A 17,891-nucleotide genomic window follows, 5' to 3' on the forward strand; every position below is an offset into this window, starting at 1 on the left:
TACTGAAAAAGTTAGAAGCGGGGAATTCTTAGAAGTATATAACGAAATCAGAAGTTAGAAGTGTGACATGAAATAAGGGGAGCAAAAGAATTGAGTTATTTTGGAAGTGGCACAGAAAGAGAAATTACCTTTAAGCCTTGAGGTCCATCCTGTCCTGGAGGTCCCTGCATGCCAATTCCAACTGAACCCTAAAAGGCACAGTGAAAGAAAAATAATAATGTAATGCATAGATATGTAAATTATGTGAATAAACCATGGTGGGGGAGCATTTCTCATAGACGGTACTTCCTGAAACTTCCTGTAGTTCTTCCTAAAACAGAACAGGTTCATGACATACTTCTGAACAAACTCAGCGATTCCTCAGCGCTCTTTTATAGGCATTCTTCTCTACCCACTAATAGGTATGAATAGATTTAAATGATGAGATTTGAGAATTTCTCAGAATGCTATGCTGGAATTAATGACCTTAACATACACTCTAATACCTTGTGTGTTATTTAATCTTCTTAAAACTCAAACATACATATTTTATAGAATTAGAAACAAAATATATGATAAACGCAATATACCTTTTCTCCTTTGATTCCAGGTGATCCTTTGGCTCCCTATTAAAATACAGAAACATATCCTACATAATTGTTTCCATGGTTGATAATAACAAAAAGAAGACAAGTAGCCAATATATCTCCCGAGAAAATAGTCTATTAAAAGTATTTCAGATAAAATTTTAATATGTAAAAGCCCTTGAACGCAAGAAGTTATTTAATGTTGGGAATATGTTGTCTCAGTATATTGCCGTCTAGCTTCTATTTTGAAAATTTAAAAACAACAGTGAAAGTCCTCTTGAAACAGGGATTTAATATTAGGCATATTTTAGTGTATTTGACCAAGTTAGGACATGCTTCTTTAAAAACGATTATTCATTTTTTAGCTCATAACTTTTCACAACTCTGTCTTTTCATCTGACCAAAACCCACTTGGGGTATTATATATCTACTAAGCAATCATACAATTATTATATTGTATATTCGAAATTACTTACATCTTCTCCAGGATCTCCAGGTATCCCCGAACTTCCAGGATTACCCTATTATAAAAAAACAGAAATAATCTAGATAAGTCAACACTGAGAATGAATTAAAAAGACATATTTCCGTGAAGCTAACAGATGCTGGAGAATGAGAATTAAGGTTCCTATCTGGAAAACTGTTTTCTTACTTTCTCTCCACGAGGACCTGGTATGCCTCGATCACCTTTGAGACCCTGCAAAGAAGAAACATCAACCTCAGTACTTGCCCTGGGAACCAGTTGCATGGAAATGGGGAAAATAAGCATGGAAAAAAAATAAGAAAAGTCAACTTACTGGCTTCTCCAGAAGTTCCTCATCAAAGTCACCTGGTTCACCCTAAAACAGACCATAAAGATAATTTATCAATAAATTAACGTCCATTCATATGGGCTCAATCTTGCTTTTTTAGAAAGTGTACAAAATCTGCCACTTATATTTAACAGAATTTAGTTATTTGCCAGACATCATAGAGTATAAGTTCTTTCTAGGGAAACCTGTCACAAGCAAGCTATTATCTCACATAAAATACACTAGCAAAATTGTCTTACATCATCAAATCAATTTTTCATTCAAGGGCTACTATTTGGGGTTTTCTTGAGGTAGAAATGGCAGAATGGAGACAGCTTCGAAAAGTGGAGCTGACACTGATTTATCTGATCAAGATTAAAAAGATAGGTTGTTATTTTTGTTAAGCCTTGCTGGATATTTTTGATGACATCAGGACTGAAATGCTGACATCAGGACTGATAACAGATGGTAAATGGGAAGAAAAGAATGCAATATTTGTTATATTTTAAGAGGTGAATGTGAGAAATCACTTCTTTATATATTTCTTTTCTTTTTCTCTAATATATTATTTTTCATTTCTTTCTTTTCTGCACTTTCTCTTCTTTTATATTCTATCTTTTTTTCAGTTTATACTATTGTAATTATAATCTTTAACAGTATTGTTATTGTTAAATATATAAACATAGAAGACTGACGGCAGAAAAAGACCTCATGGTCCATCTATTCTGCCCTTATACTATTTCCTGTATTTTATCTTAGGATGGATATATGTTTATCCCAGGCATGTTTAAATTCGGTTACTGTGGATTTACCAACCACGTCTGCTGGAAGTTTGTTATTATTTCAGTAAAATAATATTTTGTCACGTTGCTTCTGATCTTTCCCCCAACTAAACTCAGATTGTGTCCCCTTGTTCTTGTGTTCACTTTCCTATTAAAAACACTTCCCTCCTGAACCTTATTTAACCCTTTAACATATTTGAATGTTTCAATCATGCCCCCCCCTTTCCCTTCTATCCTTCAGACTATACAGAGTGAGTGAATTAAGTCTTTCCTGATAAGTTTTATGCTTAAGACCTTTCACCATTTATTGGATCCTCGGAGAAGGGCGGCATACAAACAAACAAACAAACAAACAAACAAACATCAAGAACTAATTTTTACAGGATGTTGTAAGCTGAAATCTGGAAATTTTGAAGCAACTATAAAAGGTTTAATTGATGTTTTGTATGTTCTTATGTCCCAAATAATATTATATTAATTTTTTATATTTATTTATGTGGATTTTTAGCTTACCTTTTCACCTTTCACTCCAGGAGGCCCCACTATAGTCTATAATAATCAATCAGAATAAGAAGAAAGATTAACAGGAATAAATAATATAAAAACATTTGTTATAAAGTTTTATTCTAAAAATATGAATGCAGAAATTAGATATATAGCTAAGAAAAGCCAAATAGCTTGAGACAATAGAAAAAGAGGGATGAAATACTTTTTCAACTTTCTTCTACAATTAATAATAAAGTACTGTTCTTTTAATCCTATCATGTTAATATTGAAAGAAACAGCAACATAATAATGAAGAAGAAATCCTAAGATCCTATCATGTTTTCCATACTTCAAACAATGGTCTAAAAAACAAAGGATGAATATTTTACTGTTAACAAAAATACATTCCATACAATTGTTCAGAAAATGTAATGGTTCTACCATACAACCTCTCCTAGAGAATGCCAATCACTGGAAATAAAGAAACATACATCTCTTCCATTCTAAAAACTATTTGCATCATATTTAGCCCTAAATGCATTTCAAAATTCACCATTAAAGAACGCTTTCAGGTTATTTATTTATTTATTGGAAAAACATATTTTGTCCATGTCAAAAACATGAACATTATTCATCACCTTCTGAGTTCATATAACTTCCTGACAAATGATGGAAAAGAATCTCGTGATGGTTTCAGAGATTTGTTTTGATAATGTGCTGTCAGTTTCCACACACTAAATGTTCTTTTCTCCTGAGCCTTAAAATAAAGATAATTTTTTAATGTCCATGCTAAATGGATATTAGGCAAGGTTGACTCAGCATTCCACCCTTCCTGAGGTCCCAGATTGTTGGAGGCCATATGCTGACTCTGTAAACTTCTTACAAAAGGCTATAAAGCACTGTGAAACAGAATATAGGTTTAAGTGCTATCGCAATGGCTAAATAACATCGTTTAGGATTAATCAAAGTAGCACCCAGCACAGCTAATATTAAAAAAATATTTAAGAGGCCTATACTGTTTGACATAATTACATACATACTGTTTCCCCCAAAATAAGACATCCCCTGATAATAAGCCCAATTGGGCTTTTGAATGCATGGCAATAAGGCTAAGCGGTTACTTTAGGGTTAATACTAAACAGAGAAGGGAGCAAAAAGAAAACATGTAAACCTGTATCCATCAAGAATAAAGAAAGGAATGGTTGCCTCTCACCTGTCCTGGAGAGCCACCATCTCCAGGCTCCCCTTTAGGACCAGCAGGTCCTGAAGGCCCTGGAATACCCTACAAAACAATTAACAAAAGCATTTTGCAAGATAGAAGCACAGATTACACTAGGCTGCTGCATCCCACTCTAGTGATACAATCCTATTCTTCTTCTTCTTCTAATGCCATATCTGTCACTGGATGTTGGCAATCATGCTGGCAACTCCATTTTTATCAACAGCCACATGAAAAAGTGCTGTTGAGTTTTGTTCAGACCAGTCCCTTAGATTTTGAAGCCATGATGTTCTTCTTTTGCCTGGACCTTGTTTGCCGGGGTGGCGCAGTGATTAGAGTGCAGTACTGCAGGCAATTTCAGCTAACCACTAGCTGTAGTTCAGCAGTTCAAATCTCACCACTGGCTCAAGGTTGACTCAGACTTCCATCTTTCCAAGGTGGGTAAAATGGGGGCATATTGCTGTTGGGGGCAATATGCTGATTCTGTAAACCGCTTAGACAGGGCTGTAAAAAGCACTACGAAGCAGTATATAAGTATAAATGCTATTGCTATTGCTTTCATTGGAGAATTAAGTGAAGTATGTCATATTTTTCCAGGCATCGCATCACACGTCCAAAAAATTCTAACTTTCGCTTTTTAATGATTTGGATTTTCTTTGCCTTTCCCAAGCAGCTTATCACCTCCTCGTTTCTGATTTTGTCAACCTAACTTATACATAACAACCACCTGTAAATCCACATTTCAAATGCTTCTAGTTTCTTCAAGTGACTTTCTCTGAGAGACCAACTCTCCACTCTGCAGAGCAGGATAGAAAAGATGTAGCATCCGACAGTCCTATATATGTTTGTTTAGAGACATTTCCCATTATATTCAGATTCATTCATTTATTCAATGCATATGCTGCCCTTCTCTCTATCCTGTGACTTTGGGTGACACAGGAGATTATCCATGTGACTTTAGGGTCACCTGTGTTTTAAAAGTCAAGTTGCAACACTGCTTATGTCTAATGTTTTCTGCCTATCTTGTATGATCAGAGTGGATGTAGTCTTGCTTCCCTAAGCAATACAATATATCAGCACCCAGGAGGTCTGCCTTCTTTGTTGGATGCCTGGTCTTTGGAATACTATCCCCACTCCCGAAGGATTTGTGTGCTCCCACAAAAACTGAAAACCCAGCTCTGTTCCCGGATCTTGGATAAGAACGAGTGTGCCCCTGTATGTTGTAATCATAGGTTTTTAGGCACTGAAATTTGGAATGGAATATTACTGAAGAGTGATGTTTTAAGCCTAATGGGTGCTGAATAAAACCTTATTCTTCCTCTATGAAAAGCAGCAAAATCCAGAGGGCAGTTTGCCTTCACATGTAGAATTTTACTTGTGTGAGGAATTGTCTTTTTGTTTCACATGGGCATGGTCTGTATTTTTCACTGCCCGCTTCAATATTTTATTACCTTTTAACTCTGAAAGCCACCCTAATCTAATGGAGTTGGACAGCCTCCAAACTGATTAAATGCACGGAGAAGAATTATGCAGTTTCACATAGTGACGTACCATTTTCCCAGACAGCCCAGGCTCCCCTTCTTTTCCAGACACTCCATCTCTTCCTGGTACACCTGGTTTTCCTGGCTCACCCTAGGGAATAGTTCATAGGACCATTAAAGCCTGATTCGTTAGAGGAAACAGTAATTTGATACTGAATATGAAATGATGTCCCATGGAAAACTGAACAACCAAGAAGAAGAAGAAGCAACTTACAATTTGTCCTGGTAACCCTGGAGGGCCTTGGGGACCCTAAAAAGCAACCCAATGAGAAACATGTTATCAGTTCAGGAATTTAAAAGTTCTCTCAAAGTAAAGCAAGATATTTACCACCTACCACAGGCCCAGGAGATCCTGATGGTCCTGGCAATCCCACAACTCCTGGAGGGCCTGGCATACCCTACAAAGGGGGAAAAATCACTTTGATCAAAGTTCTCAACAGGCATACAATCAAATCTATTGTGCGGCTCTCCCATCCTAGCCCTTTCCCAGAAGTTGGAAATATAAGTTGTTAGAAGGGAAACTCACAAATAGTATCTATGTAGGTAGTCCTAGGCTTACAATCATTTGTCCAATAATATAATAGCTCAGAAAGAGTGCTGGCCCTAATCCTAACCCTAACATCTGCTCAGGTGATCATGATCTGGGTGCTTGGTAACCTGTTCAATTGGTTACCATATACTCACAGCCATATGATCACCATTTGCATTCTTCTTTGGCGGTTTCTCTGCCAGTCAATGGAGCAAGAAAGGTTGCAAGCTTATGTTGCCTGCTGAGAGACCCTATCTCATCTCTTGGGATTGGCTGAGAGACATGCTTGCCAAGGGGAGCTAAACACATGGATGGAGTGCAGAAATGATGCTGAAATCCTGAAGTTCCTGCAACCTGCTAGAATTCCCTTCCAAACATGAAGAAATAGAGCCGGGGTGGCGCAGCAGGTAGAGTGCTGTACTGCAGGCCACTGAAGCTGACTAGTTCAAATCTCATCACCGGCTCAAGGTTGACTCAGTCTTCCATCCTTCCAAGGTGGGTAAAATGAGGACCCGTATTGTGGGGGCAATATGCTGGCTTTGTTAAAAAGTGCTATTGCTAACATGTTGTAAGCCGCCCTGAGTCTAAGGAGAAGGATGGCATAAAAATCAAATAAATAGATAGATAGATAGATAGATAGAAAGATAGATAGATAGATAGATAGATGATAGATAGATGATAGATAGATAGATGATAGATAGATGATAGATAGATAGATAGATAGATGATAGATAGATGACAGATAGATATAGATAGATAGATGATAGATAGATAGATGATAGATAGATAGATAGGTAGGTAGGTAGATAAGTATATATATATATATATATATATAGATAGATAGATAGATAGATAGATGATAGATAGATATATAGATACGTAGATAGATAGATAGATAGATAGATAGATAGATAGATAGATAGATAGATAGATAGATAGATAGATAGAGCTCCTTCGGCAGGTAACTCTTTCAGCCGGGCCCTGGAGATGGGAGGGAGCCAAAATTCAAGCAGAAAGTGGAGAGGCAGTGCTAAGAAGCATAGAACACTTCAGGCAGGTAGCAGAGGCCCAGGAAATGCATCTAGTGGAATGCAGACTGCATGCGTGTCTCTCTTTGCTTAGAGGCTGAAAATCTTCCTTGGATTTCAGCAGGGAGAATTTTCAGCTACTGAGCACAGAAAAAGCACAGTAAGGAAAACAGCACAGGATGGGGGAGTTCTGGGAAGACCCTGTGTGCAAGTGTATTTGAAAATCCTGCTTGGATTTCTGCAGGGGTCTTGAGTGGAGACCCACAGGGTCTTCTCCACCTCTTCTGAGGAACCACTGAGTCCTTAACACTGAACAACCGGCAATTGGGAATGCCGGGATTGTGCTTGTTGAGTGAAGCAGGTCATGTAATGTCTCACTTAACAACCGCTTTGCTTAATTGCTGCAAGTCCTGTCCTAACAGTGGTCATATGTTGAGGAATATCTGTGTGTGTGTGGGTGGGTGGGTGGGGTTGACAATGAACAAATCCTTGAAAGCAGTAGCAGTAGGCCACAACATTTTTGAGTTACTACAATGTATGTTTGGGAAACCTAAACAGATACTTACTCGTATGCTGGGCCCAGGTTCTCCTACACCTCCCTGTAAATAACAAATAAAAATTGAAACTTTCATATCATTACTTGCGTTTGAGTGAAAACTGAGTTTTGAACGTTTCAACTTCTAAAGAAGATAATGCAGGTAAATCACATAAACTAACATTAGAAGTTCTATGCTAAATTTTAGAAACCATATTGTTCATAGGATATCATAGGTATGTATGCTGTGTTCCCAAAGATAGGTTCCTCCAAACAAAAAAACAGAACTATTTTTGGAATACTAAAGCTACATGCAGCAACTAAAGATTAACAAACATGTGGCATGAACTTACAAAGATATATATGATTGTTTTAGCTGATGTAGCGAGAGAAGAACACAGTATTCTCACAGGAAAGAAGATCTGATGTTCTGGCAAAAAGGAGGACAGAGTTAGCAGACAAGAAGACAGGGACTGGAGGAAGAAGTAATGGACAGTGACTGGTGACCCCAAATGGATTCTAAGCCACTCTGGCTGTTAAAGATTTGATTCCAGAGTTGATCAGGACAAAGATCCTGAAGCAGAGTGAAGAATAGTAAGGAGATTACCAAAGAAAGAAAATGGGCATTGATAGATATGACTTCTGAACCTTAACCTCCATCTGGAGGATCAACAGGTTGTTAGCCACCTGAGAATAATGACTCACATTCTAACTCTAAATAACACCATTAGGCAAGGAGACAAGGAGATCTGTATATCTCCTGAAAAGAAAAGGCATCAACACCTCTAATTAGACAAAGCCTAATTCCTGCTCAATTCAGTTTGGGCTGGCTATTGTGGAATTCTCTGGCACTATAAAAAGTATATCTATAAAATGTATTGGTCTTCTAGAATTCCGTCTTCCAAACACTTCAAGCTAGTTGCTTGCAGCATTGGGATATCGTAATTTACAAGCTAAACAACCTCACTTTGAATTCTCCAAGTCTGTTATTTCCTCCTGATCTTTGTCTTTACCTTGGGAATTGATAGATTTTTAACATGCAAATGACACTCTCAATCTATCAATCACCTTGCTTTCTGTTTCTGTTGGTTCAAGACTTGCATAGGACACTAGGAAAGGATAAATATGGGAAACTACATTTGCCAGCATGGGATTCTAAATGGGGAATCTTGTAGTAATTGACGCACACACAACAGGGTAAGCTTTATAACAGGGGTCCCCAAACTTTTTACACAGGGGGCCAGTTCACTGTCCCTCGGACTGTTGGAGGGCCGGACTATAAAAATAAACTATGAATAAATCCCTATGCACACTGCACATACCTTATTTTAAAGTAAAAAACAAAATGGGAACATAATATTTAGAGGGGGGGAAGAAGTCTGAAATTCATATATGTTTGTGTTTTCTTTTTAATCTTCTTTTGTTAACATCTGATTGGCTATACAAGGTTTTCTTGGTTTATAGAAAATGTATAAAGAAAGAAGGAAGCAATTTGGCATAGTGGTTAATAAGTTAGAAATATAATGTTTTACTTTTTGAAGTAACATTAAGGAGGGAATTTAATTAAAAGAAAAGTATGTACCTGGATGACAACATTAGAAAAAAAAACTTTTGCAACTTTTTTTATGATTGATATTAGTTACTAACAAAATACCACATTTTATTCATGGAAAATTAGATGGTACACTGTATTGTATTGTTTGAATGTATGTTGAGAGAATTTTTTTTTTAAAATTACAGCCCCCCCCCCAAAAGTCCTTCCTTCCTCTGTCCCTCCATTCATTTCATTCTTCCTTCCTTGTTCCCTCCATTTCTTCTTCCTTCTTTCCTTCCTTCCTTCTCCTTCCATTTCTCCTTACTTACTTCCCTCCCTCCTCCCTCTCCTTTTCTCTCTCTCTCTCTCTCTATTATTATTATTATTATTATTATTATTTGGATTTGTATGCCGCCTCTCTCTGCAGACTCTCTTGCTCTTTCTCTCTCTCTCTCTCTTGCATTCTTTCTCTCTCTTTCTCTCTCTCTTGTGTTCTTTCTCTCTCTTGCTTTCTTTCTCTTTCTCTTGCTCTCTTTCTCTCTCTTGCTCTCTCTCTCTTTCTCTTTCTCTCTTGCTACCTCTCTTCCTCCCTCCCTCCCTTTCTCTCTCCCTCTTTCTCCCCTTTCCTTCCTTCCCTCCTTCCTTCCTCTCTACTTCTTTTTCCCTCCCTCTTTTTTCATTCTCTTTCCCTTTTCTTTCTTTCTCTCCACTTCTCTCTCTCTTTTCCCTCTTTCACCTTCCCTCTTTTCTCCCCTTGGATGACTCGCCCAACAAGCCTCCACCCTCCGACCCCGGACTCCCATTCAATCCCCATTCAGAAAACGGGAGCCAGCAACTCAAAAAGGAGGAGGGGGCGGGTGTGTGCATGTCTGTGTGTGTGTTTAGAGCAAGGATGCCCAATCTTGGCAACTATAAGATTTGTGGACTTCAACTTCCAGAATTCCCTAGCCAGCAATCAAATCAGGTCACATACCTTTATTCCAGGTACACCTTGAGCGCCAGATGGGCCAACAGGACCCTGAAGAAAAACGAAAGACAATTATTTCCAGTAATCAAAACACAACTATGACTGTGTTAATTCAAATATTCTATACAACATGCTAACTTGTCTTCGAGTCTTCGGAGAGGGGCGGCATACAAATCTAATAAATCTAATCTAATCTAATCTAAATCTTTACTGTGTGTTGTTGGCATTTTCTGAAAAGATAAGGTTGCTTTCATAAAAAAACCCAACAATGTCCCACCATCCTAAAACATGTACATTTCTATATAAATGAACTTCATTAAAACTGTCTATTTACTGAACTGAACAAAACCTCAGTTACTAACGAACCTTAAAACAAACAATCCATGTTATGAATTCAGTGACTCTTTAGTGACAAGCAGAAAACTTTTATCTAGTGTTTCTGCATTGATAAATTAGGCCAACAATTCTGAGAAAATGACAAGACTGGCATAGAATTGCAAAGACAATTTAAATTAGAAATCATCCATAAAATGCATGCCATTCTGTCCCTGACCAACCAGGCTTGCTATCTGGTATTAACAGCCTATTCCAGAGTCTTATAAGATTATCCAATACAGTGGGAGACCCAAATTTTTCTATAAACTTTCTTATATCTACTCAAGTAGGTGTATACAATGGTGTAAAGAACCAGGCTGTATTACTTACAGGAGGGCCTGGTGATCCGGGATCTCCTTGATTTCCCTATTGAAATAAAAAGACATTCTCAGTGGTAGATATAGTACTGATACACATCCGAGTTAGCCTTTTTTCTTTTTTTTTAGAACTGAAGGATCATAAAGTAGATTTGTCAAAACGCTTGACTTCAAATGAGATCTTTACCCATTCCATACAATCCAGATCACTGAGAAACCAAATGTTGCTTATTCTATAATTTTAAATAGTATTGGACTATTAAAGTCTAATTGTTACAATCAATAATATAATCATCTGATAACAGGTCTGGAATAATGAATTATTTGAGCCTCCTTACATCTTGTTCTGGTGAACTCCCCATTAAGAGCAAGTTCAGGGTCATTTTTATCAACTCATTTTTTTGCTGTGACAGCTATCTTTTTCTATATAGAGAAAATATAACATGAAAAATTATGGTACATCCATATACGTCACAATGATTTGCAAAAGGATTGACAGCAATACTTTTGCATAGCTGTACTGTCCAAATGTCACTTTTCTGGATGTAACAGGATGATGGAGAAAGCTGGCTGAAACATTGGGTCAATATGTGACTGCCATTTCCTGGTTGCTCTATAATCCTTCGATTTTAAATTCTAAAATATTATATACCAATACTAAAATATTGTGAAATAAATGTACACACACACACACACACACACAAATTATGCTGCGTTATTGCTATTATTAATACAGTGATACCTTGTCTTACAAACTTAATTAGTTCCGGGACGAGGTTCTTAAGGTGAAAAGTTTGTAAGACGAAACAATGTTTCCCATAGGAATCAATGGAAAAGCAATTAATGCGTGCACGCCCAAAATTCACCCCTTTTGCCAGCCGAAGTGCCTGTTTTTGTGCTGCTGGGATTACCCTGAGGCTCCCTTCCATGGGAAACCCCACCTCTGGACCTCTGTGTTTTTGCGATGCTGCAAGAGAATCCCAGCAGGGGAATCCCAGCATCGCAAAAATGAGAGCTTTGTTGGCAACGGAAGTCTGGAGGTGGGGTTTCCCAGCGAAGGGAGCATCAGTGAAATCACAGCATCGCAAAAACACCAAAGTTCTCGAAACCCCACCTCCGGACCTCTGGGTTTTTGCGATGTTGCGATTTCACTGAGGCTCCCCTTGCTGGGAAACCCCACCTCTGGACTTCCGTTGCCAGTGAAGCGCCCGTTTTTGCACTGCTGTGATTCCCCTGCTGTGATTCCCCTTCAGCATCACCAAAACACGGAAGTCCGGAGGTGGGGTTTCCCATGGGGGGGAGCCTCAGGGGAATCCCAGCAGCGCAAAAATGGGTGCTTCGCTGGCAACGGATGTCCGGAGGCAGGGCATCCCAGCGGCAGCGGTGGGTTTGTAAGGTGAAAATAGTTTGTAAGAAGAGGCAAAAAAATCTTAAACCCCGGGTTTGTATCTCGAAAAGTTTGTATGATAAGGCGTTTGTAAGACGAGGTATCACTGTATTTTATTACTACTGACATTCATTCCTTTCAGAAAGTGATTTAAAAATATGACAAGCTTCATTATTACATCTTGCATTTAACAAATGAAGAAAGAACTTAAGTGGTTTACTTTGTGGCCCCTCTGTTGAGTCCAGAAACAGAGTCCCCATGCCAGGGTCTCTCTCTTCCTTTAGCAAAGTTGACCATTGTAATTAGCCCTGCAATGCAACCTCGTCCTCCCACCCCCACGATTAGTAAGCTGGCATTGTGCTACATGCAAGGTGGGATGTGGGTGAGATCCAGGAGAGGGAAAGGGGAAGGGAGCACCTACCGGTCTGCCCAGAACTCCAGGGAAACCTGGCAAGCCCTGCAAAGATCCAAGGCAAAGACCCAAAGAGTTAGTGAGACCCAGAGCAATCTCTGAAGCAAGCTTTGGATGGCCTTACACAATGACAAGGCAGAGCAGTTCATTCTGCGCTGAAAAGAAAGCGAGCGGGCAGAGAAAGCCAACCACAGTCAAGGACTCAGGGCTGCTGCAACTTAAGTATAAAAGTTACTTACAGCTGGGCCGGGGGGCCCTCTAATACCCTGTAAGCCCTAGAAGGAGGCAAAAACATATACAGACACATGAACCAGCTATGTAAAATGCAACCACAAGGAAGCTTGATGGACTGTTGCCATCTGAAAGAACTTTCTTAGGGAGGGCCTTCTCATTGCTGCGTCCACCAGCATCTCCTGGAGGGAGCTGTGCAAGTTAGCAACAGGACCCCAGAAAAATGCATATTTAGAATGAGGAAGCACCAGCAATAGTGCTTCAGAGTAACATGCACACCTCTTGGCAACTGAGCCTACTGCAGGTATTTGGATGTTCTGCGCAAGTTCTGCAGAATGTTCCAGTTTTTATCTGTTTAATAACCGCCATTCATTTTACTATCCCCTTCCCATCTCTGAAATGATAGAAACTCAGGGTAACCAAAAGTGGTTCTTGAATGGAAGGATTTTAAGCCGATTCTGAAACACGCAACAAATTGATGAACTCTTAATTCCAATGTTATGATAGTAAGCCTAACATTTTCATTCTATAATTTAAGCCTATAATTTACCATAATTGTATTTGTCTATCTATCTGTCCATCCATATATCATGCCTTGTATTATTTTTACAAATAACTCAAGGTGGTGAACATATCCAACACAAATTCCTCCTACTATTTTTTCCCCCCTCCACCATAATCTTGTGACATGGGTTGGGCTGAGAAAATGACTGGCCCAAAGTCACCAGGCTAGTATTCATAGCTAAGGTGGGACTTGAGCTCCTGGTTTTTTTGGCCTCCTGCTTTTTAATCTAGTACCTTAACCACTTGACTAAACTGGCTGAAAAACAGACAAAAGAAACAAAATGTTATCACAGAATTGTTGATTGATTCTAATACAGTATATTCATTTCTCTTTTTCAGATGCTGGAATATTTCTGTATATTTTGAACAATTACTCACATGTCTGTTTATAGGTGTATTCAGTGATGGGCTCCTACGGGTACGGTCAGTACCGGTAGCAAAATTTTGAATTTTTTCCTTTTTTTCCCTTCTGGGCTCTGGGTATGTTTTTCCTTTCATAGTAAATGAGGTTGAATGTGTATAATTTTAGAAGAGTTGTCCGTGCATGTGTTTGTGTACATACACATAGAGTTTATATAGTAGATAATGTATATTTGTGTGTGCCTGTGTGTAATATGTATGTACACATATGGCATATATACATAGAATTAAATTTGGATGCTCAGTAATAGTAAATAGAGAGGGAAATTGTATCTCTTTGAGTTGAGGATAGGCCAGGCACCCTAACCCAAAACCTTGAGCTGAGTGACGTCAAGTTGGCCATTTTTAAGCCAGTCACATAACCTTTAAATCACCCCCAGTTGCATGATCGTCAAGCCACTCCCACCTGTTCACATGGTCAGCAAGACAGACCTACAAAATAAGCCATACCCACAGTGTGGTAGTAAAAATGTTTTTAGCCCTTCACTGGGTGTACTGGACATACTGTATGTAAGAAGCAACCATAATTATAAATAACGAAGAATAAGCAATACCCTTCTGTTGAGGTAAGGTGAATATGGTCTACCAAGGCATAGAAAGCAACAATACATCAGATCCAATTATACAAGAGTTTAGCAAGAAGAGATAGAAACATAGAAACATAGAAGTCTGACGGCAGAAAAAGACCTCCTGGTCCATCTAGTCTGCCCTTATACTATTTTCTGTATTTTATCTTAGGATGGATATATGATTATCCCAGGCATGTTTAAATTCAGTTACTGTGGATTTATCTACCACGTCTGCTGGAAGTTTGTTCCAAGGATCTACTACTCTTTCAGTAAAATAATATTTTCTCATGTTGCTTTTGATCTTTTCCCCAACTAACTTCAGATTGTGTCCCCTTGTTCTTGTGTTCACTTTCCTATTAAAAACACTTCCCTCCTGGACCTTATTTAACCCTTTAATATATTTAAATGTTTCGATCATGTCCCCCCTTTTCCTTCTGTCCTCCAGACTATACAGATTGAGTTCATGAAGTCTTTCCTGATCCGTTTTATGCTTAAGACCTTCCACCATTCTTGTAGCCCGTCTTTGGACCCGTTCAATTTTGTCAATATCTTTTTGTAGGTGAGGTCTCCAGAACTGAACACAGTATTCCAAATGTGGTCTCACCAGCATTCTATATAGTGGGATCATAATCTCCCTCTTCCTGCTTGTTATACCTCTAGCTATGCAGCCAAGCATCCTACTTGCTTTTCCTATTGCCCGACCACACTGCTCACCCATTTTGAGACTGTCAGAAATCACTACCCCTAAATCCTTCTCTTCTGAAGTTTTTGCTAACACAGAACTGCCAATGCAATACTCAGATTGAGGATTCCTTTTCCCTTTCAGCAGAGTGGGTGTGCTCCAAGTCCCCTCCATTAAATACTGTGGGATCTAGGAAGCGTACTTTTTCTTTGAGACTTATGGGTTTCATCGAGCTTTTCCTTTCCTTTTCTTTTGCTATCCTCTCCGGCCTCTCTTCCCCCTGCCCCCACCGTAAGATTTTCTCTGCCAATACTGAACCTTTTATACTTACCGCTTTCCCTTCTGACCCAGGAAGGCCTCTCTCTCCTGGAAGTCCCTGCAGAAGATGGAGAATAAATATCAGCCAACAAAGCCACAGTAATGCAATAACAGCTATACATGGTAATAGAACGGGCCTATTCTGAAAGTAAGACATTCACCGCTAAAAAGCAAAATAAAAATCTAATGCCAGAATTGCTTTGATGCAACAGCTATCATCATTTTGACAATGATTCATCATTGATACTCACTGGAGCGCCATCCCTGCCCTTTTCACCAGCTTCACCTCTCTCCCCTTTTTGACCATCTTCACCCTGCAACCCAAGATGGCAGGACATCAGAAAAGGAAAATTGGCAGGTCTATGGTGTCAACTCCTCAAATCATACAAGCCAAGATCACTGATTGCACTACAATGGTTAATTTAATTTCTACTGGCTATTTGAGATCACAGGTGTCAAACTCGCCATGTCATGTTGCGGTCACATGACATTTCATGATGTTTCTCCCCCTTCGCAAAACTGGAATGGGTGTGGCCTGCACGTGATGCATCTGACCCACGAGCCGCCAGTTTGATCCCCCCTTGTTCTAGATGTTCCTGTTCTGTTGAAATATATCTCTGTATCACCTAGCAATTTTTTACAATTTTGCATATATGCATAAATTTAATAATTCTCTACAGAAATTGGGGTTGCTTTTTGTCCTCTTTTGCTGATGTCTGTATATTTGACACCCCTGGCTCAGGTCAACCAAACGTAGAAAGTCTGCCAAGACCAGGAGAGCTCTGCCTTTCTCCTTGGCCTTCTATAAAGGCTACTGAAAGGCTGAGATATCCTGTATATTCCGTGGAAGCAAGTCTGAAAAAAATAAGCATGCCAGGCATTATTGAAGGCAATGGATTTGAAGCTTTTAACTACATATTCAGGTACAATATTAGTATATTACCCTTTACTATAATTTCTTCCTTAGTGTTTCTTAATTGCAAAATAACACAAAGAATAAAATAAAAAACTGTATAATTAAATAATAATAATAAAAGGAGGCCACTTCCATGATGTGATTATTTATTTATGAAATGTTTATGGTTTCACCACTTAAGCAATTGTGAATTTGGAAGTCATACAAGCAACAAGAAAACAATACAGTTAACAAACATAAAATGTAATGAGTGATTGTGAATAATGCTATTGTATCTCTTCCTATAGGTTTTGCCACAAAAGATTACTCAACTCTTCCTTGACTCCTTCATCGATATCTTGATATAACCATTTCATAGCATTTTAAATATTTCAGACAGAAATTGAGCCAATACATAGTTTCTAGTCTGATTACTGAAAATTGGTCTGTAATTATAAAGAAACAGACCAACCCCACCCCCTCCCAAAATTTTCAGTCTCAGCTCCAAATGAAAGCATAATGTAAACCAATAGCAAAAAATTTCTTTCAGAATATTCATGGCCACTAATAGAAATGGTAATACAATCAAAGGAGATAAGTAATCTTGGTGGACAAAGCTATCATTCTCTTACTCACTGCACCATTGCTCTGATGATGAAAAATTAAAAGTTGTGCAAACCATTGCATGAGATAGTGGAGAGGTTAGGCAGGTTAGGCAGAGATAGCGCAATTTATTCAAGGGCAGTGATACACAGCAATTGTTAACTGGGAACAGGGAAAGGAGGAAAGCACTGGGAAGATTGGTAGGTGGTTTGGTGAACAGGCTATGGGGAGATGAAAAACAGAAAGGGACAACCTGCACCAGCCTTTCCATAACTGCCCCATCAAACCCTGGCTGAAATCTTATGGAAGCAAGCTGTTTGGGTTTCAAATAGGCTGAACCTATGGGTCATAGCATGTGTATTTTTTATTTACCTTTGTGAATAAAATTCCCCTGGGGGCTGCTGAATTATCCATCAAGACAATGAAAGAGACAGAATAATATTAAAGCAAGATCAGGTCAAACACTTGCAGGAAAGAAGAGTTCCCCCTCGCAAGTGGAGGCACAGAACAGACACCAGGAGAGCTGGAGAAGTGCAGAGATGAGAAACTTACTACATTCAGACCTTATCGCCTCTGGAACCCTTTACACCATCTTCTCCTGGGTCTCCCTGTGCAAGAATTAAAAAAGGGAATGATTAGTACAAGGGCTTCACTAAAGCAAAAGGATGGGGGAAATGTCTTGCTATCAAAACAATGATCAACAAATTCTCACTAGCTGTAAATAGTTAATAAATCATTTAAGACCTAAAGAATTTCTGCTCACAGAAGAGAGCAGAGTGTCTCTTGTTAAAAATACAACTCATGCTTTTTTCTCAACAATAAATAAATCCCATCAAATGTTAAGGTCAAACTCATGCAGTTAATGAGTGAATATGGTTCATACAGCAATAGCAGTTAGACTTATGTACTGCTTCATAGTGCTTTATAGCCCTCTGCAAGAGTCAGCCTATTACCCCCCAAAATCTGGGTCCTCATTTTATCAACCTCAGAAGGATGGAAAGCTGAGTCAACCTTGAGTCAGTCAGGATCAAACTCCTGGAAATGAGCTGATTGAGCCTGCAATACTGCATTCTAACCACTGTGTCACCATTGTTCTTTTATATACTTTTTTTTTTTAAAAAAAACCAGCTACTAGAAAGT

At 38.7% G+C, this 17,891-nt stretch overlaps 1 protein-coding gene across 1 annotated transcript in view; it reads right to left on the reverse strand.

The window, feature by feature from the left end:
* The window catches only part of COL7A1 (collagen type VII alpha 1 chain), a 179,312-nt gene that overhangs the window by 30,908 nt on the left and 130,513 nt on the right, over nt 1–17,891 (reverse strand). The window contains exons 70-86 of the mRNA XM_070736724.1: nt 17,315–17,359; nt 15,505–15,567; nt 15,267–15,311; nt 12,709–12,744; nt 10,684–10,719; nt 9,985–10,029; nt 7,509–7,541; nt 5,721–5,783; nt 5,600–5,635; nt 5,396–5,476; nt 3,839–3,907; nt 2,653–2,688; nt 1,364–1,405; nt 1,219–1,263; nt 1,043–1,087; nt 570–605; nt 129–188 (exon numbers count right to left, since the gene is read on the reverse strand). Of these exons, the coding sequence (XP_070592825.1) occupies nt 129–188; nt 570–605; nt 1,043–1,087; nt 1,219–1,263; nt 1,364–1,405; nt 2,653–2,688; nt 3,839–3,907; nt 5,396–5,476; nt 5,600–5,635; nt 5,721–5,783; nt 7,509–7,541; nt 9,985–10,029; nt 10,684–10,719; nt 12,709–12,744; nt 15,267–15,311; nt 15,505–15,567; nt 17,315–17,359 (816 nt within the window). The remainder of the gene's footprint in view (nt 1–128; nt 189–569; nt 606–1,042; nt 1,088–1,218; nt 1,264–1,363; nt 1,406–2,652; nt 2,689–3,838; nt 3,908–5,395; nt 5,477–5,599; nt 5,636–5,720; nt 5,784–7,508; nt 7,542–9,984; nt 10,030–10,683; nt 10,720–12,708; nt 12,745–15,266; nt 15,312–15,504; nt 15,568–17,314; nt 17,360–17,891) is intronic.

The sequence above is a fragment of the Erythrolamprus reginae genome, chromosome 2, assembly GCF_031021105.1.
Source record: "Erythrolamprus reginae isolate rEryReg1 chromosome 2, rEryReg1.hap1, whole genome shotgun sequence".
NCBI classification, from domain to species: domain Eukaryota; kingdom Metazoa; phylum Chordata; class Lepidosauria; order Squamata; family Dipsadidae; genus Erythrolamprus; species Erythrolamprus reginae.